Source organism: Pinus tabuliformis, chromosome J (genome assembly GCF_031772625.1).
Source record: "Pinus tabuliformis cultivar Carrire ecotype Pingquan chromosome J, CPIR1, whole genome shotgun sequence".
In the NCBI taxonomy this organism is placed as follows: Eukaryota; Viridiplantae; Streptophyta; class Pinopsida; order Pinales; family Pinaceae; genus Pinus; species Pinus tabuliformis.
The window spans coordinates 369,709,271-369,733,146 of record NC_142295.1 but is presented as its reverse complement, the minus strand read 5'-3'; the positions used below and the strand labels follow the sequence as shown (position 1 = coordinate 369,733,146).

At 34.6% G+C, this 23,876-nt stretch overlaps 1 protein-coding gene across 3 annotated transcripts in view; it reads right to left on the bottom strand.

Moving 5' to 3' along the window:
- Positions 1-14,534: 14,534 nt before the first annotated feature.
- The window catches only part of LOC149227276 (uncharacterized), a 105,029-nt gene continuing 95,687 nt past the window's right edge, over positions 14,535-23,876 (bottom strand). For all 3 annotated transcript variants that reach the window (XM_089375472.1, XM_089375474.1, XM_089375473.1), the window contains exon 10: positions 14,535-14,866. In XM_089375472.1, coding sequence (XP_089231598.1) covers position 14,866 — 1 coding nt within the window. In that variant the 3' untranslated portion in view covers positions 14,535-14,865. The remainder of the gene's footprint in view (positions 14,867-23,876) is intronic.

The window sequence follows — 23,876 nt, the reverse complement described above, 5'->3', positions numbered from 1 at the left end:
CTCCCTACATCAGCATTGCTCCCATAACATACCTACTCGTATATGTATCCACTTCAAAGGGTTGTTGCAAGTTCGATAATGCCAAAACTAATTCTTGATTGATATTCTTCTTTAACTCCTCAAAGGCCCTTTGCTAACCCTTTCCCCATTGGAAACTCTTTCCACTTATTGTTATGGTGTGGAGTGTTGTTGCTACCACTAAAAATAATGATATGAATTTCCTTAGGTACTATATTGCCCTAGCGAAACTCCTAACCTTGGAAATATTTGTAGGCACTAGTCATTTCATGATGACCTCCATCTTGGCAAGATCTATTTTAAGCTCTCCTCCACCTATCATATACCCTAGGTACACCAAACAATGTTGTGAAAAATCACACTTCTTGAGATTTGCTAGTAGTTGGTGCTTCTTTAATGTCTCCAGTACCTATGTCAAATATGAGATGTGCCCCAATAAGGTAGCATTGTATACCAGTATGTCATCAAAATAAATAATAACAAATAAATCTATAAAAAGGGAATGATGTATCATTCATTAACCACATAAAGTTGGTGCATTTTATAGGCCAAATGTCATGACTAACCACTAAACCTTTCCAAGTTTTGAAGGTAGTCTTACAGGAATATTCTTCTCTAACTCAAACTGGTGATATTCAAATTTTAAGTTCATTATAGTGAAGCATCTCACTTATTGCAACTGATCTAGCAGATCATATATACTAGGCAGAGGGTATATGTTCTTGAGCCTGATTTTTTTTAGTTTCCCATAATTAATACAAATATGCCAAGTCCCATCCTTCTTTTGCACAATGATGATGGGTGACCCACATGGTGATGTACTCAGTCGAATGACGCCCTCTTTAAATAGTTATTTTAGCTATTTCTTCACCTCACTTGATTCTATAATAGACTACCTATGTAACCCAATTTTTGGCAATGAGGAGTCTGACAATAGTTGGATCTCATGCTCCACTTTTGTCTTGGGTAGTAGCCCTTTAGGCTCCCAGAACACATCCATGTATGTTTGTAGAAACTCTTCTAGTTCATGTTTCTATTTATTAATACACCCCTCCAGGGATGCCTTTTCTCTCACTGACTCTTCTATAGACTAATTTTCTCTTAAAAGCAATAGAAAAAAATTTGCTAGAGCTGATCAGTTTCTTAGATTATTTGGAATTTACTAATGAAATTTTCGATTTTCATTTGTCCAAATTGATGGTGAAAAAATTACTATCCTTGATGAGCTGATACTAGTTGGCTCTCCACATGAATATTTCATCCCTCATGTACATGTAGGGACTTCCAAACACCACTCCACATACATTAAGGGGAACTACAACTAGTTTTTTTTTCATCACTAAAATAAGCGCTCATAGTAAATCTAATTTTTCACTATTTTTTACTTTAATCCCTACATCCTGTTGATAAATATAGGGCATCAAGTATTAAGTGATTTCTCTTCAATTAGTAAATGTTTGTGAGTGATTTTTACTACTTTAGATTAGGGTCTTCTTTTACTTAGGTTATTAGTGTTCTTCTTCATCAAACAACTAGCAAAGCATGAACATAAATAGAAAAGAGACACAAAATGTACACTATCATCCATGGCCAAAACCTCTCACTCTCTGAGAGGAAAACCCACACAAATACTTCTTATAGATATTCCAATTGACGAATACCGAGACCAAGAACCTTGACCTATTTTCCACTCCAAGACCAAGACACTAGTTCTCTTGACTGTCAACCTTCTTCTCTTTTCCTCTTCTTGACTCTTTTTCCACTTCAATATTCTTAGCACCGAGACATTATTACCACCGAAACCTTGTCACTGTAATCACACCGATATCTTCTTACTGAGTCATCACAAAGATCTCATTTCGTTCATGGCACTGATTCCTTCTCACTGTGATAACATCGATTCCTTCATATTGTGGTGGCACTGAAACCTAGTTATAGTGGTAGCATCAAAACGAACTGTGGTCACACTGAGATCATCTCCTATCTGAGCACACTGAGATGGTCACCAAAACTATGATAGCAACAAACTGTGGTTGAACTGAGATGGCTCCAAGATTGTGGTTTTCTGAACTATAATGACATCGAGACAGAGAGACTTCTTCTTTGTGATAATAACAAACCTTAATCACTATAATTTAATCGAAATGTTTGTTGGCATTATGATACAGGTGTTGTCCTTGATGGCAACTCACACAGATAATAGTTCACAGTGCAATAGGTTAACAACAAAGGATTACATATCAAACTCTAGAGATTGAAGAAAGAGAGGTATACACTGGTTCATTTTGTCCAAGTAGTGTATACATGTGGGTTAACAAAACAAAAGGAGTGTATACGTATGCATGCACTTTCACAGAAGGAAAAGTGCGTATGGGATGGAAACCAAGGTTTTGGTCCAAGCTATTGGTCTGAGGTATTTGGTCCGAGGTATTTGGTACGAGGTTTTGGTCCAAGGTATTGATCTGAGGTATTTGGTCTGAGGTATTGGTCCTAAGTGGTTTTGGTCCAAGGAATTGGTTTGTGGTATTGGTCCTAAGTGATTTTGGTCTGAGGTATTGAGAAAGGCCTAAAACTATATAAGGAGGAGAAGATCATTAGGCCAAAGTGTGCAAGTATTGAATATCTTATGAAGAGTTAGATCAAATATATAGGTTATGGGTTTATGATGCTTTTCTTGATATTAATTAAGGATGCACCTAAGTGGTTGATGATGGATGATGGATCAGGATCATAAGACCCAAAATGAATTATCATTATGTGGTTTGATCATGGATAGTCTTGTAGAAATTCCCACTGTAGATCAACAGATTATGCAATAAATTAAAGCAAAATACAAGATCTACTTCTACAACAAACTTGCGGAAGCTTAATCGAATATGAGCAAGATAAAATACAACACATATAACTGAGAATGAGAAATCAATCACACATGAACACAGAAGAATACTCTGGGGAAAGCCTCAGCTAAAACCCCAATCTCTGTATTATCATACAAGTGGAAATATGTTCAAATTTAAAAAAGAATCAACTCACAAGCTATCTGGCTCTCTCTACAATCAAACAATGCTGCTCATAGACAGTCAAATGCTTCTACGAACCTTCTCCTCTACTCTCTAAGCCTCCTATTTCCTTGCGCAGTTTTGCTTGGGGTCCAGTGTTGCCACCTGTGTGAATTGGCCACTTCACACTCTCACTAACCTCTAATCTAACTACGAAATCCTGAAGGAGATAATTCCTTCTACATGGATGAGTTTCCTATATAGGAAAAATCCTCCAACTAATAGTACATTGTCCCTTCCTCTGATCTCAACTGGTTCTTTGACTGAACTAACATGCATGAGTTATTTATGAGAGAATATTCAGTTATCTGAAGTGCAGCAGTTACATGCATGCATGCATTAACTAATTGAACTCACAATTAATTCCACAAACTGTTGGAACTAATCTAACTGGACTTAACTTAGTTAACTGAGCTAACTAATTACAAATCAATATTACAACTCATCCTTATCTCTTTAACTGATGGATAAATTCCTCAATCAATGGAGAAATTGTTGCATGTCCCCACATAGACTTCATGCTTGATTTTCTACAACTAATTAACTCAAGATGAATTAATTAATTATTTTACAAACAGTTGCTAAGATCAAATTCGAATTTTACTTCTCAATTTTAGTTCAGGGACTAATTAAAATTGGAATCTAACCCGAAATACTATTTATAGCAATGCTATTTTTAGCACTTCCATTTTTCATTCCTTATTGCTATGTCCAACACTGGTACCCAAACTACTATTTATAACAGTTCTATTTTTAGCACTTCTATTTTTAGCATTTCTTGTTGCTATTTTCAACACTCCCTCTCAACAAGAAAGGCATTCAACTCGAACCTGATCTTCAACCTTTGGAATATTCTGCATGCAACACTTGTCCCAAGTGTTGTTGCTCCAGCAACTCTAGAAAAAAAAAATCTCCCAACTAACCTCCCTGTTGGGCTAGAAACATCCTTTGATGCTGAAGCTTCCTCTACCGCTGACAAGTGCTCCCTTTGTGACCTCTGAGCTACTGCAACACTCCATGCATCTCGCACTGTTGCACACCTTTCTGTGCCATCCTACACTGGTGCAACACTCTTGTGCCTCTCGCATTGCTGCAGCCTGCTAGCTATGTCCTGTCTTGGGACTCCTGCACTGTAGCTCTCTTTGCTTCTCCATATGCATCTGCCTCTACCCACTCAACCATTCCTGCTACTCCTCGTCGGAGCTCCTGTAGCAAGGTCTAATCAAAGAGGTTGGGTACCTCAATGATCCTGCCCCTATTCCAGCCTTCTTGAGACTGTCACGCCACATTGCCCCACCTCCAACCTGGAGGTATGGATGCATGTGATCCCTTTGCCCAATTGGCTTGAAATTTCCCCCTACTTGAGGTCTCTACATGAGTGGATTCTTCCACTTGGTCTCCTCCCGACTTCTCTAGTTGTGGCTACTCCACAACCTCCTGAAGCTACTTCACCAATTGTGACTCCTCCACAATTGTCTGACACTGCTTCTGGTGCTGCATGTTGAGAGGTAATGTACTCTCCCTGTCAACCACCAAGTCTCCAATAGTTTCCTTGCTCCTCAAGGTTGTGCATGCATCTTGAACCTCAAGAGCATATAGGTTCTTGACTCATGAACCGATCTGCTTCACTTGTCTTGTGGTGATGTGTCTAAGGAAAACCTTTCCCTTACTGAAGACTGCATCATAGCCCTTGTCTTCCAGCATTCCGATCAACACCAAATTTTTCCTCAGTCCTGGAACATACTTGACATTGGTCAAGGTAATGTGAGCTCCATGCTCCCTCTGAAAAACAACCGTGCCTACACCTGAGACACTATACTTTTCATCATTACTCATCACTATGAGTATCTGGAGATCTTTCTCCTCCAAGGTACTGAACAAACTCTTATCGCCGGTCATGTGGAATGAAGCTCCACTGTCAAGAAACCAACCACATCCCACCATGCATGAAAACAAGCATGCGAAGAGAGTGAAATCCAACTCAAACTGTGAGGCCAATGCCTCACCTTCAGATCCTTCCTTGGATCCCATCTTGGATTTCTTCAATGGACAATTTGTAGCAAAATGGCCCACCTCATGACAATGAAAGCATCGCACTTTCGATTTGTCAAACTTCTTCCCACCATAGGAAGAACTCGATTTGGGATGAGAATCCTTCTCCTTCCCTTTCTTCGCCTTACTCGCTAAGGCGCAATTTTCTTCATCCTCCTTGGATGAAGAACCATCTCTGGTGCTTCTCCTTATCTCCTCCTGCATCAGATCCGACCAAAGTCGTTCCCAATCTGGCAGTTTCTCTCTTCCATTTACTGAGTCTTGGTAGCTATGCCAGCTCTTAGGAAGACCGAGGAGCACAAGACTCACCATGTCATCATCGGTTGTCGTGATCCCTACACTTCCAAGCTCATCCCTATAGGCGGTGAGCTTGTTCAGATATGTAGAGATCATGTCACCCTTTTCACACTTGATTTTCTAAAGCTTGTCTTTCAACGCCAGCTTCCTCTAATCGTTGTTGTTCTGATATAGGTCTTTCATTGTTTTCCACATCGAAAACGGTGTCTTCTTCCCATGGAGGCTCAAGACAATGTGGTCTCAAACTCCCTTCAGGAGGATTCTCCTTGCTCTAGCCACACATTTCTTACATTTTGTCGATTCTGTAGCATCAGATGATGCCGGCTTGGGGACTCCTTTATCAATGAAGTCCTTTAGCCTGTTATCCTCTAATACCACTTCCATGTGATCCTTCCAGGCTATATAATTCGAGCTTCCATCAAGGGCATACTCGAGTCTTAAACCGTTGAACGCCATTGGTGAAATTGAGATGTGATAAGAACTCGATTTCTATATTTAGGAACCTCAAACTTCGAACTTCTCCCTTCTTGTATACTATTCTTCGCTTTAATCACCTTTGCTTTCATACCATGTAGAAATCCCCACTATAGATCAATAGATTATGCAATATACTAAAGCAAAATACAAGATCTACTTCTACAACAAACTTGCGGAAGCTTAATCGAATATGAGCAAGATCAAATACAACACATATAACTGAGAATTAGAAATCAATCACACATGAACACAGAAGAATACTCTGGGGAAAGCCTCAGCTAAAACCCCAATCTTTGTATTATCATACAAGTGGAAATATGTTCAGATTACAAAAATAATCAGCTCACAAGCTATCCTGCTCTCTCTACAATCAAACAATGCTGCTCATAGATAGTCAAAGGCTTCTCCAAACCTTCTCCTCTACCCTCCAAGCCTCCTATTTCCTTGCACAATTTTCCTTGGGGTCCAGTGCTGCCACCTATGTGAATTGGCCTCTTCACACTCTCACTAACCTCTACTCTAACTGCGCAATCCTAAAGGAGATAATTCCTTCTGCATGGATGAGTTTCCTATATAGGAAAAATCCTCCAACTGATAGTACATTGTCCCTTCCTCTGATCTCAACTGGGTCTCTGACTGAACTGACATGCATGAGTTATTTATGAGAGAATATTCAGTTATCTGAAGTGAAACAGTTACAGCATGCATGCATTAACTAACTAAACTCACAATTAATTCCACAAACTGTTGGAACTAATCTAACTGGACTTAACTTAGTTAACTGAGCTTACTAATTACAACTCATCCTTATCTCTTTAACTGATGGATAAATTCCTCAATCAATAGAGAAACTGTTGCATGTCCCCACATAGACTTCATGTTTGATTTTCTATAACTAATTAACTCAAGATGAATTAATTAATTATTTTACAAATAGATGCTAAGATCAAATTCAAATTTTACTTCTCAATTTTAGTTCAAGGACTAACTAAAATTAAAATCTAACCTGAAATACTATTTATAGAAATTCTATTTTTATCACTTCCATTTTTCTTTCCTTGTTGCTATGTCCAACAATGGTACCCAAACTTCTATTTATAACACTTCTATTTTTAGCATTTCTTGTTGCTATTTTCAACAAGTCTAAATCTGAATACTGATGCATGTTTTATTCTGCAAATGTTATGATCTGGGTATGACTGAAGTCTAGAATAGCTATGAAGTTTTTAAGTTAGTATTTGCAGATTTGTACATTGGTTCGCTTTAATAAAAGCGTGTATACACGTTGAAGTAGCGCATACATTATGAAATATGATGGTTGAAGTTGCAATTTGTTCTGGTTGTTAATGCAGAGTTATGGCTTTTGCTTTGTGTTCTAGCGACTATGTTCTGGTGACAGTGTTCTAAATGTTCAAATTGATTGATTGTGATTTACTTCAGTGACGATGGGTTTTCAGTGATTGATTGATTCAATTGTGGTTGATTCAAAGATTAATGATTGAGTTTCAGTGATTGGTTGATGCAGATATATTTGATGGTTGTATTGCAGTGGTGATTGATTTTGAGCTTCAATGTTACTAATGGGTCTAGTATGAAAATTTGATGAAATGAGGCCTTCAAATTGTGGTGTTGTGTTCCAGGAGTATCCAATCTGAAAATTTATGAAACGTGGTCCCTGGAGGAAGAGAGAAGGTCGTAGCCTTCTATAGGCCGATGCCTACATACAAATTAACATATCATCTAGTACAAGAGCCAGGGGGTTGGAGCTCCCTTCCAGTAGCAGCTGGAAAATGAGTGAAGGTTGGAGCCTTTTGTAGGCTGACACCTACACACTAGTAAATGGGTCGGCTAGTACAAGAGTCAGGGGGTTGGAGCTCCCTTCCAGTAACAGCGGGAAAACAAGTGAAGGTTGGAGCCCTTTGTAGGTCGGTGCCTATGTACTAGTAAACATATCATCTAGTACAAGAGCTAGGGGTTGTAGCTCCCTTCTAGTAGAAGCTGGAGAATAAGAGAAGGTTGTAGCCTTCTACTAGGGGGTGCTTGTGTACTAGTATGAGTCTGCACTAGTACAAGATTGTAAACATGTTTTTCTTATATTAAAAGAAGTTAGCAGTAGGTGGTTTTTGTCTTGCATTGGGTTTCCACCTTAAATCTTAGTGTTCATGTGTGCTGCTTATGTGTGATGGTTTATTATGTTATTACTACACATGGTTACTGTTTATATAGTTAATGAAGTATTGATTCACTGATTAAAGATCAACATATAAGGAATTAACTGACTCATAAGTTTGTTGGATATACGTTGGTTGCTTTAAAGACAGTTGTGTATACACACGAGTTACCTTCGTTGAAATAGCGTATATAAATAAGAGTATGAAAAGAAAAAGTTATTGATTTGAATAATACTGATTCACCCCCCCTTAATATTATTTCGAACAATTGGTATCAAAGGAGGTCCTTTGGTAGAAGCTTGATCGCTTGAAGGAGATCCGTAGAAACAATGGGAAAGAAGATAAAGAAGAAACCACCTTAGAAGAAGAAGATATCTCAAAGGAACAGGGACAACAAGAGAGACAAATGGTTGTTAGGCGGAAGCAAGTATTCATATTCAAAATCACCTTAGATTGAAGATGAACAAGCAAAAGAAGTATCAGGTACAAATTTTTGGTCTTCTGGTGATACTTTTCTCTATTCATGCAATGTTGAAGATATTGAAAGTGATAGTGAAAGAAATATAGAGGTAAAAGTTAAAAGACTCACAGATAAAATTAGAGACCAACAAGATCTATTTAACAAAAGGGAGTGTGCCTTCAAAGAAAAGTTACCAGATTAAAAGCTCAGTTGGAGGAAGGAAACAAGGTAAGGAAGCAATATAAAGAAAAGGGAGATCAATATCAAAAGTTGCAAGATGAAGTGACATCATTAAGAAATGAAGCAAATGAAAAGAGCACAACAATCAAGATACTTAAAAATGGATCCAGCTACTATGAAAGTCTTGAAGCTAAGATCCTCTCTCTAAAAGAAGATCTTGAAAAATCAAATAAGCAGAATGAAGAACTACCTCAAGCAGATGAAGAACAATAAAATGAGATTCTCAAATTAAGGCAACAACTGGAAGAAGGAAGAAACGCTGAAGAAATAATGAAGAAGCAATATCTTGAAAAGGAAGAACAATATCAGGTTGAGGTAAATATCTAAAAGGTAAATTAGAAGAAAAGGATAAGGTGTTACGATTTCAAGATAGTACTAAGATTTTGGATAATATTCTTAGTAGTCAAAGGTCTCATACCATCAAAACTAGTCTTGGTTTTCATGAATCTGTTGAAGGCGAATCTAGCTCTCAACATGAGGCAAGGAACTCTAATGTAAAATCTGAAATGCTCAACAAGATGAGAAGTCAACCCCATCAACAACCAAGGACAGAAAGTCTTCAAAGAAAATCTTTTACTCGTAACTATGGAAGTGATAGTTGGATATTTCCTCTTATGAATAATGTTGAATGTTTTATATGTCATAATTTTGGACATGTTGCAGCGAGATGCATAAGTAGAATGGTTCATGACCGTCACACAAAAATATCATCAGCTTCTAGGTACTTTAAGGGATATTGTTTTTATTACAATATGTTTGGTTACAAAGCCATTGAATTCTATAGAAGGAATATGAAACATCTAAGATGTTATGCATGTAAAAAATTTGGACATATAGCAAAGGAATGCAAGAGCAATTTTTCGGGCACCATACCAAAAGGAGAAAACATCATTACACTCGAAGATATGGAAGAAGAAGGAAGTACAGTCAGAAAGATGTGGCATAGCACAGAGTACAAACATAACAGACTCAGGGGGAGCTGAAAGTGTGAAACTTCAGTGTTCTAAATCTCATATGCAATTTTCATGAAGACAAGTCACGTATATATGCAAGTTCGAAGCTGCACTGTCACGCATATGTTGGTTTGAGGAAAAAGCAGTGGGATAGACTTAGAAAAAGGGGTCTGATATGGTTCATCAATTATCAAATATCTGCTCTATTCTGATTGATGATGATTATAGGCTACTGATAATATGTAGAAGTTCGCTTGGCCCTCATAAGTTGTTGATGACTTGATGTATATCTTATTGATGATGATGCCTTTATGATTCTTACTAGCAAATGCAATGATTAGATTTGACATTGAATAATTGGCACAGATTCAAGGGGAGCATATGCTTTTCATAATGCATTGTTGGCATTATGTTAGAAGTGTTGAAAATGGCAACAAGAAATGATAAAAATAGAACAAGAATATTTCCAATTTCAATTTGTCATTGAATTAAAATCGAATTTAGTCTCACCAACTACTTAAAAATAATTAATTAAGTTATTTTGGCTTAATTAGTTGGATAAATTCAAGTTATAAGTCTTTTTGAAGTCATACAAGAGTTATCCCTTAAATTAAGGAGATAACCCTTTAATTAAGGAGATAAGGTTGAGTTATACTTGAGTTGTAATTAGTTAACTCAGTTTACTGAGTTAAGTCCAGTTAAATTAGTTCCAAACTATTTGAGGAACTAATAAAGAGTTAACAGTTAGTTGATGCATGCATGCACTCAACTAGTGTACTACTACAACAAAACAGGCAATTTACGCCAGATTTAGCTCCAGATTTTAGTGTATTTTTCTCTCCATTGGGATGAGCAGCCTGGCGCTAAATCTGGCTCTATTGTACAATTTTTAAAGCGTCCTTTTTTGCGCCAAATTTTGCATCTTTTTTTAATGCCAAATTTTGCATCATATTTTTCACCAAGATTTGCATTTGGCTTTACAATAGGTTTTGCTTCTAATTTTGTTCCATTTTTTACATCATTTTCTTCTTCCTGTTTTGTGTCGATATTTGCATCGAGTTTTACACCATCTTTTGCATCTAATTTAGTGCCTTTTTTTGCATCAAGTTTGTGCCAATTTTTGCATCTAGTCTTATGCCATTTTTTGCTTCTAATTTTGTACTTATTTTTACATCTATTTTTGCACCAATTTTTCTGTTTTTTTTTACACCATTTTTGCATCTAATTTTGCACCATATGTTGAATCTGATTTAGTGCCAAATTTTTCATCCATTTTTGAACCATTTTTTTCATCCACTTTTTCGTTTCATTTGTCTCCCTTTTTTGCATCCTATTTTGCACCTAATTTTACATCATTTGTTGCATCCAATTTAGCATCATTTTTAACAACATTTCTTGCATCCAATTTTGCATCCTTTTGAGCATCTAAATTTTCACCCTATGTTGGACCATGCGTTGCGTCCACCTTTGAATCCCATTTTGTGTCTAAAGTTATGTTCAATTTTGAGCCATTTTTTTTGTCTACTTTTGCATTTGTTTTTGCACCAAGTTTAGAATCATTTGTTGCACCTCATTTTGCATCCAATGTTGCATCCAAATTAGAGCCATTTTTATGCACATTTTCGCACCATTTTTTATGTCCAATTTTGCAACCTTTTTGGTGTCTAATTTTGCATCCTTTTTGGCATCCAAATTTGCATCCTTTTTTCTGCCATATTTTGTGTCCACATTTGCATCTCATTTTTCACCTGGATTTTAGTTTGAATTTTCATCTAGTTATGCGTAATTTTTGGCATCCTTAGTCTCACCCTTTTTTAGTCCCATTTTGCTTTTTGTTTTGTGTCTTTTCTTACATCCTTTTTTCACTCAATTTTGCATCATAATTTTACACCATTCTTTTCATCCTCATTTTGGTGTCCATTTTTGCATCCTTGTTTGTGCCCAATTTGGTATCTTTTTGTATGCCATATTTTGTTCCCTTCTTTGTGTCTACCTTTGCACCCTTTTTTAATTCTACTTTAAAACCCTTTTTGTCTCATTGTTTGCATCTTGTTTTGATGGCTAGTTTAACATCCAATTTTACTCCCAATTTTGCATCGATGGTTACATCCACTTTTGGCTTCTTGTTTAGAGTTTTACTTTTACTTCCATTTTACTAAATTTATTACATAGTGAAATATATTACAGTTTCTAAATATCATTTTGCTATAGGATTTAATGCACAGTTAGATGAACATAAAACCCTCTCAGTTTATCCCAGAAACCTAAGATAGACTGATTAAGATAATGGTTGTTCTAAGGCTCAGGATTCTTAGTAGATCAAGATGTAGAGTATAGATTAAGAAAAGAAGAACGAATTCATGTGAGTCCTCGCATGTAGGTCTTGTTGGAGTTTTTAGTGTAGCTGGGAAGTGCTCCTAGATAGCTCCAAATCTTGGTCCTAAACACGAGAGAGAACAAAGAAAACTTCACAAAATAATATCTTGATAATTGAAACTATAATAAACATATAAATATTACTGAATAAATAAATATAAACAAAAATCCTATACATTCATTAGTTAAATAGGATAAGGAAAGAATGAATAGTAGCATATGGAAGGAAGAACAAATAATCTATATTAATAAAGGAATTGGAGGAAAGTTACAACCATCAGATGCAGTTGCAACAACACCTCCCCCAACTCCTAGCTCCAAATCTCTCCCTCTCAAGATAGGTCTTAGCAACATGACAATACACGAATTCCCATCATTTGCTCAATGGCCAAGCCTCCAATATATAGGAAAGTGAAGGCTATGAAGATTTCCCAAATTCCTCATTAGTTCAATTTTGGCAAAAGCTTTTGGGTGAATAATGTTTCCTCATATAAAGATGCATTTTCCACTTTTTAGATGCTTTTGTGCTTGGGAAAAAGCTTTCGCATGCTTTATGGCTCTTTCCCACTTTTGTATGCTTTTATTTTTTAGAAAAAATCTAAAGATGAGGATAAAGAGATCACATTCCACCATATGAGTTTCCCAAAGTGAACAAGAATGTAAAATTCTAGTTAACTCGAGTTTTTTTTCCTCGCATTAGAGGAATTTTCATTTTAAAATGTTAACATTGAATTTCCATGTCATAATGTGTAAGCCAATCAAAATCCTTTAAAATTTAAAAGACATACATGTGTGACTAGGCAGTGGATTTTTTTTTAATAATATAACTTACCTAATTTAACTGTGAATGGTGCCCAAGTGACCCAAAACTATATTAAATATTAAAAATAAAATTAATATCTTAATCTATAAAAGTTAGAATATCGAGAATATTTTTAATGAAGGGTAAATCATGGCATGTTAAATAAATAAATTTAAATATAAAATCCTAAATCCTAAATTTAATTTAAATTTTAAATTTACTTTCTTGATTTAAATTTTAAATTTACTTTCTTAATTTATTTATTAGATCTTGTATTGATAAATTAATTTAAATATAAAATATAAATATCTGGTTATTTTGATAAAAGTGCATTTATTTGGGTAACTTAAATTTAAACTTAACTTAAATTTATATTTCAAATTTTCCTTTTAAAATTTAATTTTTCTTAAATCTTGTGTTAATAAATTAATTTCAATATAAAATACATGTAGACGGTTATTTTTTATAAAAATGACGTTTTTCTAGGTAATTTAAATTTCCTTTAAATTTCTTTTAAATTTTGAATTTGCTTTTTTAATTTAAATTTTCCTTTTTAATTTAAATTTACTTTTTTAATTTAAATTTTATTAAATCGTGTGCTAATATATTAATTTAAATATAAAATACATATACAATTATTTTGATAAATGTGACATTTATTTGGGTAATTTTGGTAAAAGAATAATAAAAATGATATATTAAAAAATTATCTACATGGCATTATTTTATTAGTTTCTTCTTCTTTTTTTATGTGGTTATTTTTTGAGTTGAAAATTCCTCTAATGTGAGAATTTTGGTAACAAAAGTTAGATGAAAGGGACAACTTGTTATAGACTAGGATACCGTGGTTCTCATGGTACATAACTTGTATTATAGGCTTTCATAGTTTAAGAGAAAGGGGTATTTCAACCAACATCATAGTATTCTCCTCCAAGATGATCAGGAAGTATTTTCATGTATAACACATTTAAGAATATATCACAATTCAAATTCATAACTTAGTATTTGTAAAAAAATCTAAGATTAATTGACAACGTTCATAAAAAATATAGCAGTATCCTCATATAAAATAATAATCTCCATCAAAAAATCATTGACAATTTTCAATATACATATATTACCACTAAACAAACATTTATCGCAGATATCAGCATTCCAAGGTAAATTCACAACATTACATCCAAAAATAGTCTTATCATCATACATAATCATTCCCCATAAAAAAGCATTGACAGGTTTCAACACATATATAAAGTAACAAGATAATATTAATAATATCCTCATCATCTTTAATCAAATCAACTAAGATTCAAATGTGTGATTATCATATCAAAATATTTCATGAATGTCATTATTCTAAGGTAAATTCACAACACACATCAAAAGATAGTAATATCATCATACATAATAATTCTCCATCAAAATAATGTTGATAATTTTCAATATATACATAAAATAACAATATAAAAATGATAATATCATCATCATATTTAATCAAATCAACTAAAATTCAATATAAGATTAACAAATAAAAATGTTTCATAGATATCATTATGCTAATGTAAATTCAGAACATCCATAAAAAAATAGGAATCTCATCATACACAATAATTCTTCATAAAAAATGTGTAAACAATTTTCAACATATTCATAAGGTAAAAAGATAGTATCGATAGTATCATCATCATTATTCAAATAAACTAAAATTCAAATGTATGATTACCATATTAAGACATCCAACTAAATATAAAAAATAATGCATGACTAACCAGCACCACAAAAGTCATAGTCAAGCTAATCCTCATGATTATTTCCATGATCATCATCCTGACCATCCTAATAATATCATCCACATATTCATCACCAATGCCATCGCCAACCTCCTCATCATCATCTTTGATATATGATGTAATCTAAACATAGTCTATAGCATCACCTTTGTGGTCATTACCTATAACTTTCTGGAAAAAAATCAATATTACATGTTAGTACTAATTCTATAGCAAAATGCATATTTTTATTACAATGCTAATAATAAAATGAGTTAGGACATAATAACATTTAATAGTAATAAAAATAAAATGAAAATATGGCTTAAGATATATTGGAGATCCAACTAAGATTACACTTGTAATTCACATTAAGTAGTAGAAGCATTTTTTAATCCATATGAAGTAGGTACCCATTTGTTCTTCATATTATATTGTGAATGTTTCTTATGATTTCCATGCAAAATTGGTAAATTAATATTTATTGGAATCTTTATTTGAAATTACAATTGTAATTCAGATTAGAAATAGAAGAAATTTTAACAAAAAAAGAATGTCACATGAAAAAGTTAATTGTTTTTAATAAAAAATAAGTCGCATACAATATGAATGTCACATGAAATATTGAGTTGTTTTTAATGCATGTACTTTTCTCTATAATAAGATGGATCCTAATGTTTGTTCAAGAACAAATGCTCACAAATAATTACTTCATTTTATCCATTATCACACTTAATCCATTATACCTAGTGACGACAATGATTCCATTCAAAATGCTTTGAACTCCCTAAACATAATGTAAAAGAGAAAACTCCACGACCGCGACCATGAACGCAGCCCCCTCCCTTGCCTCGTCCACCATCAGAGACAATGAACTTGGAGTTATGACCACGATAGCAACCCCTCCCTTGCCTTCTGTCCACCATTAGAGGCATTGAACTTGGAATTAAGAGTACTCATGTTTTCTTTGCTCTAACTAATCTCCAAGGAATCAAAACTTGATCAATATATCAAGGACTCCATCAAGGAATAGATATATCATAAGAGAAGCTCAATAGGCTTTGTGAAAAGAGTGTGAAATAACACTTATCTCTGTTTTATGAAATAACTTGAGTGAGTGGAATGAATGGTGAGAAACACTTACCAAGGAAAGCAATATTTTTGGTCCGTCCTTATTTCTATTATTATTTTTGCTTTTTAGAATGGAGAAAAGTGTTTAAAAAAATCTAAAAAATATTTTAAATTTAAAATACATTTATATGCTTAATTTTAGTTTTTTTTAATATATATTCAGTTTAGTATTTTTTTATTTTCTAAAAATATATATATTTAGTTTCTGGGTTTTTTTATTTTTTATTTTTTAACAAAAATTATATTTTCTTTTTATAAAAATGGATTTTAAACATCCATTCATGCAAAATTTGTGATTCTATAATATAAGTTTAAATTATATATAAAAAAGTAACATAATGCCATGCGTTGTGTCGCTGAGATGGGAATTATATATCTCTTCCTTGCTAAGTTATAGAATCTGCTTGGGTTTTCTTAATGCAATAAAATTAATTCTTCTGTTCATTATATCTTGAGATGTTCAACTTGCACCTAATAAAACAATAAAGTTAAAATAGGTTTGCCTTTGTCCTTTGTAGATTTCTTTCCCCATTAATCCTTGTCTTAATAGATTAATTGTCTTATGGTGGCCTTGAGTGGTCACTCCCATTAGTTGCATGCTTTTTAGTTTTATGTTAGTGACATTTCTTAGGATTGATAACATGTTATTTAATTTATGAGAATGTGTTATTTTCCATATTATTGTTAAATATTAATATTAAATATGTTGGTTTTCAACATGGTTTAGCAAAAAGTTCCCAAAAGGTTTATAGATTGTAATTTATAATGTAATGCTTCATTGCTTGATGAAATTGTTTTGGATATTTTTTTTAAAGATTCATTGATTGATGAAATTTTTATGGATATTTTTTTAGTGTATTAACTTGTATGTGATAAAGTCAAAAGTCACCTCTTTTCGAGATTTTTATTGGTTAATTTCCCTTAAGGCTATCAAGTTCACCATTCAATCCCAGGTTAAGGAAATATAGGAGTCATGAAGTGGCATTGTCCAATAACTTAAATCTTGGAACATGTTTTTTTAAGTCACACTATACTTCCTTTCTGTGTAAATTATCCATGAAAATAGTCTCATGGAACATGAGGGACCTCAATAGTAAAAGAAAACAAATACTCCTAAAAGAAAAATGGTCCGCAAAGCACCCATCAATAATGTTGATATAAGAAATAAAAATATTAAGTGAGGTTCTACCTCATATAATTAGAAAATGGGGGAGGAATTTCCAAGTAGTAGTGATTGATGATTAGATATACTTGGGTGGAATGGCTATTATTTGGAATGATCAGGACATCAAGGTTACCAATATGTTTACCTCTTTTTGCATTATGACAATATAATTTTAGTTAATTGACATTGAGGACTACTGCCATGTATCCAATGTCTGTGACTCCAATATCGCAAATGGAAAACCTCTATTTCTCAATTCTATTTCCAGCACAAGTAATTTATACTCCCCGTCTTCGTGGATTATTGGGAGTGACTTCAATATTATCAAGTGTCTCGAGGAATAAAAAGAATGAATCACAATGTTTACCAAGAGATTTTGTAAGATATACCATCAAGGCCCTAAAGTAGTATCCATTAAAGTTCTCAAGCAATGAGTCTCCAACCCACACATGTGGATCAATGACATGTAATACATGTGTGTGTGGTGACTAACTTAATACACTATTCTAATAACTCCACAAACTTAAGTATTTCACTCCATCACATGATTGACCGTAGTGTGAAATAAGTAAACCAAGAGTAGACATGAAACCCTTAGGCAAGAAAAATTCCCTAGATCCTCAATTAGGTTCTTAAATGATGAAGTGAAAATGAAAGGGGAAAAGAGGACTTCATGATTTAACCATCACAAACATGTGATCAAGTGTGACTAGGAGTGTATATATTCATATGTTTTCCAAAGAGGGTGTGAACACATGAGTTACCATTTATTGGGCCTTATTTTTCTTTCTTTGATTTTTCTTATATATAGGACTTAGGGAATAAGGTTTTCATAAGTTTTGAACAACTCATAGATATAATATTTACATAAATTTTCACTTTGACCTTAGAGTTTAGACCTAGATAAATCATTATATTGTATCTTTAATGATTTTGGCTTTCACTTTTTGATTTTCTTTCATCACAAATTACAAAAGGGGAAATATTTTGCCACAAATCTATGAATTCCTAAAAAAAAAACCATTTGATAATACATCGCGCTGAACCTCGGGTCCGAATTTGAGAGCTTTTCGCGCTATATTTGTGGAGATATGATGTGAGGAAGTTGGTCTTTTTGCAGACTCCTGAATTACATTCCAAACAGGTGACCTGGGGAAAATCGTCATAACTTTCTCTCTAAGGATCGGATTGAAATTTCGTAAGAAGGTACAAAAAGAGGACGGACTGTAGTTTCTTGTATGCATCTTTCAGATCCAAAGGTCGAAACAGTGACTCGTGGCACGTCGTACAAGTTTGCTCTATTGAACTAGTCTATAATCAAGTCACTGTGGGAGATTTCGAATAACTCTTCCTTGGAGAATCCAATTTGGGTCAGACTTGTGGCATTGGAAACAGGACACAGAGGGATACTACAGATCACAAATTCAGAACTAGATGATCAGAACGTATAGAGATACATCAAAGGCAATATCGAGCTCCTACAAAGTGAAAAAAGGTGTGTAGATTTTCTTAAATTTTTGCTTAAGCTTGGTTTGAAAATTTATTTTGAAGGAATTCAAAGGGCATAGTAGAGCATTATTATCGGTAACTGATGCCCCGAGGAAAGAAAATGCAAACACCTAGTAAGGAACCTGAAAGCTCTAGCATGACTCATGAAGAAGAGGAAGAAATGCAACATGATATATCAAAATTACAAGACCAAGTGCAACAACTGTCCCTTGCACAAAAAGGAACAGAATCTAAGATGGATGGTTTAAAGAAAGATGTAGAAGCTAAGATGGATGGTTTAAAGAAAGGTGTAGAAGCTAAGATGGATGATTTGAAGATAGATTTGAAGACAAACATGGAAGATTTGAAGATAGGCATGGAAGATTTGAAGACAGATTTAACAAAGTTTCTACAAGAAATGCTTACTAATGGTGAAAGGGTAGTAAAGGAAACTCATGATGAGAACAAAAGAAATGTTAATCATGATTTCATAGACTCTAATGTTGGATCGAAGACCCACCATATTCCAAAAATCGATATGAGGAAGTTTGATGGCAAGGATCCTGCAACATGGATATTACAGATGGAGCAATTTTTTGATCTCAATAATGTGCAAAACACACAAAAGGTACGTATTGCAACTTTATATTTGGAACCAAATCAGTTTGTATGGTATCAATGGCTTTGCTCTCGTAAACAATTTATCACTTGGGCAATTTTTACAGAAGAATTGATAGCACATTATGAGGATACAAAAAACAACACTTTTTTTAGCCAATTGATAAGTCTCAAACAAAAGGGTTCAATAATGGAGCACATTGAGGAGTTCCAAAAATTGAACATAAGGGTAAAAAATATTCCAGAGGAGCATAGGATTGATGTGTTCATAGGGTCTTTAAAGGATAATATCCAACATGATGTTCGCCTTTGGGAACCTGATTCATTAGAGAAGGCATTCAGGTTAGCAAGAAAAATGGAAAGCAAAATTATGGCAACCAGGAAGCATACCACTCACAACTATAAAGACGGAAGTGTTGTTGCCCCTAGTCTTCCACAACCTATAAGGTTGACACCACAACAATTGGAAGAAAAAAGAGCAAAAGGGCTTTGTTACAGTTGTGATAGCAAATACACTAAAGGTCATAAGTGTGCTGAGAAGAAATTATTCTACATAGATTGTGAAGAGGAAGAAGAAAAGGAGCAAGAAGGGTCAAAAGAAGAGGATATACTCCAGGAACAAAGCCTAGATAAAGAAGAAATGAATCCGACCATATCTTGTAATGCATTGGCAGGAATTACCACTCCTCAAACCATCAAGATAGAAGGACAAATCAAGAAGAAAAAGGTAATAGTGTTGATTGATTCAGGAAGTACCCACAATTTTATTCATTGTAAGGTAGCAAAAGAATTGAATTGCTTCTTATATCCAGCACCAGAGTGTCAAGTGATGGTTGCAAATGGAGGAACAATAAATTGCTCTGGAAAGTGCCATAATATCAAGCTATCCATGGGAGAATATGTATTGACTAGCCCAATGCTTTCCATTCCAATGGGAGGTGTTGATGTTGTACTAGGAGTCCAATGGCTACAATCCTTGGGTACAATAGCTTTTAATTTTCAAGAACTTTTCATCAAATTTTCTACGGAAGGAAAGGAAGTTGAATTAAGGGGTATTGCAGGGAAACCAGGAAAGATAATCAGCTCTAATGGTATGACAAAGCTTCTAAAAAAGGAACAAAGAGGTGTAATTGCACAATTATGTTCGCTAGATGTTTCCACATCGGAATCATCTATTTCTCCAGATCTCAAAAAGTCCTGGACAATCATTCCAAGGTATTTGAGACTCCCAAAGGTCTCCCACCTATGCGTGATCATGATCATGCTATTCATCTGATTCCAGGAAGTGTTCCTCCAAACATCAGGCCGTACAGATATCCCTATGCCCAAAAGAGTGAAATTGAACATATGGTTGCAGAAATGCTAGAGGCTGGTATAATTCAACCGAGTCAAAGTTCTTTCTCTGCTCCAGTAGTATTGGTGCACAAGAAGGATGGATCATGGCGCATGTGTCCGGATTATAGGGAGCTCAACAAGCTCACTATTAAAGATAAGTTTCCCATTCCTGTCATTGATGAATTACTGGATGAATTGCATGGATCAATTTACTTCACCAAGTTGGATCTTCGTTCAGGATATCATCAAATCAGAATGAAGATTGAAGACATTTCGAAAACAACATTTAGAACTCATGAGGGTCATTATGAATTTTTGGTCATGCCTTTTGGCCTTACCAATGCACCTTCAACATTTCAAGGTTTGATGAATTCAATTTTCAAACCATTCCTTAGAAAATTTGTGTTAGTATTTTTTGATGATATACTAATCTACAGCAAGTCTTGGAAGGATCATGTTGAACATGTTGACAGGGTGCTACAACTATTGGAGGAGAAACAATTATATGCAAAAAGATCCAAATGTTTCTTTGGAGTCCAAGAGGTGGAATATCTGGGTCATATTGTATCTCATGAAGGAGTTAAGGTAGACCCTAGCAAAATTAAAGCCATTAAGGAATGGAAAATCCCCACATCCATAAAGCATCTGCGAGGATTTCTCGGGTTGACAGGGTATTATCGCAAGTTTGTTAAGAATTATGGGAGAATAGCAGCACCTCTAACAACATTATTGAAGAAAGATGCATTTTCATGGACTCCGGAAGCAACAAAGGCCTTTGAACATCTTAAAGAGGCAATGTGCCAAGCACCGGTCTTAGCTACACCGGACTTCACAAAAACCTTTATTGTGGAATGTGATGCTTCAGGAAATGGAATTGGTGTTGTTCTAATGCAAGATGAAAGACCCATTGCTTTTGAAAGTCGTCCAATCAAGGGAAAGTTTTTACACAAAGCTATTTATGAGAAGGAAATGTTGGCAATACTCCATGCACTTAAGAAATGGCGACCCTACCTAATGGGAAGACACTTCAAGGTAAAAACGGATCATGATAGCCTTAAATACTTTTTAGAACAAAGATTATCCTCTGAAGAGCAACAAAAGTGGGTCACAAAGATGTTGGGTTATGACTTTGAAATCATCTACAAAAAAGGGAAGCAAAATGTGGTGGCAGATGCACTCTCAAGAAAGGATGAGGATGTGGAAGCATTGTTGTGTGCCATTTCTATTATCCAACCAGATTGGATAAACGAAGCAAGGGAGGAATGGAAGAATGACGAAGAAGTGTGGGCACTTATTCGAAAGTTACAACAAGATTCCAGTACGTCTGATACATTTAGCTGGAAAAATGATTCGTTATGGTACAAAGATCGCTTATACCTCTGTAAGAATTCCCAGCTAAAACAAAAGATTCTTATGGAATTGCACACTTCTCCCTTAGGAGGGCACTCAGGATTTTTAAAAACTTACCACAGGGTTAAGAAGGAATTTTTTTGGGATGGCCTTAAATCAGATATTCAAAAGTTTGTGGCGGAATGTTTGGTTTGCCAACAAAATAAAGTTGAAACAATTAAGACACCGGGTCTATTACAACCTTTATCCATTCCAAGCCAATGTTGGGAGGAGGTTTCAATGGATTTTATCACAGGTTTACCCAAGTCTGAGGGAAAGAGTGTCATCATGGTGGTAGTTGACAGACTTACCAAGTATGCACACTTTTGTGCATTATCACATCCATTTAAAGCCAGTACAGTTTCTACTGCATTTATGGAAACAATTCAAAAGCTACATGGAAACCCAAAGATTATTGTAAGTGACAGAGATCCCATTTTCACTGGAAATTTTTGGACAGAATTATTTTCTTGTCTTGGTACTCAGTTAGCTCATAGCTCATCTTATCATCCTCAATCTGATGGGAAAACTGAGATAGTAAACAAATGTTTGGAAGGATATCTTCGTTGCTTTGTATCTGATAAACAGACACAATGGGTCAAATGGTTGCCTCTGGCTGAATGGTGGTATAACACTTCCTTCCATACAGCAACAAAAATGACCCCATTTATGGCACTTTATGGGTATCAACCACCATCCATCACATCATATTTAAGAGAAAATTCTAAGGTTCAAGCAGTGGAACATCACATCGAACATCAACAACAAGTCCTCCAACTCTTAAAGGATAACCTCGTGTTGGCACAGAATAGAATGAAACAACAGGCAGATCAACATCGCAGCGAAAGAAGTTTTGATGTAGGTGATTGGGTATTCCTACGGCTACAACCATATAAGAAAATGTCCCTCAAGCAAGCTAAGAAGGATAATAAATTATCACCAAAGTATTATGGTCCATACAAGGTGTTGCAAAAGATTGGTACTATGGCATACAAATTGGAGCTTCCTGCAGCTTCTCGATTGCACCCAGTTTTCCATGTTTCATGTTTAAAGAAGGTTATAGGCGACAAGCTCCCAGTTCAAACAATATTGCCAGAACTTGATGAGGAAAGAAAAATTATATTGGAACCAGAAGCAATCACGGAAACAAGAACACGACAGCTACGAAATCAATCAATTTCGGAGTATCTTATCAATTGGAAGAACTTATCCGCTGAAGATTCCACATGGGAGGATGAGAATTTTATACAGAAGTATCCATAACTACTCAAGTGTTGAGGACAAAACTTTTTTGAAGGAGAAGGGCATGTTGGGTCCCTATAATACTAGTGATTACCCCATTACTATTGTAATTGTACCCTTTATTAATATTGTTGTGCCCCTATTATCCCCATATTGTTATTACTGTGCCCCATAGAATCCCTCTATTGTTATTTTTGTGGCTTTCTATTATTATTGTTAGGTCGGCTGGGTTATATTGTGACTCCTTAGATTCCTATATATAGAAAGGAGGTTTTGTCATTTGTATCATCCAAGAATTGTTCATTTACGTAATGTAAAGGAGGTTGCCCCCTCAAAAAGGCTAAATTCTAAGGCGTTGATCTATCTTTTCTATCTTTTCTTGAGCTGGTTTCATAACATCATCATTCATGCCATTATTGTTGTTGATGATGACCAAGATTAAAATAATGATAATTATGATCAAATGATGATGACTTGAAATATGACTTTAAAGATAATGATTATGATTATGACCATGACAACATTTAAGAATTGGGAAGATTGTCCAAGGTCATTAGCATCACCATCATCATTGTCATTATAACCCCCATCATCTTTATTATCATTTTGATTATCATAATATTAATCAAAATTCATGTCATCATCATCATCTTCATTATCATCATTATCATAATTATTGACATTGTCAACAGTTGTTCATAATTGTTAATGTCATAAGAAATATCATCAATGCAAAAAATATATGACTGTTGGAAAATGGATGCAAAAGTCAAAAAATAAATGGGGGAAACAATAGACATAAAATTGGATGAAGAGTAGACACAATATAAGTAG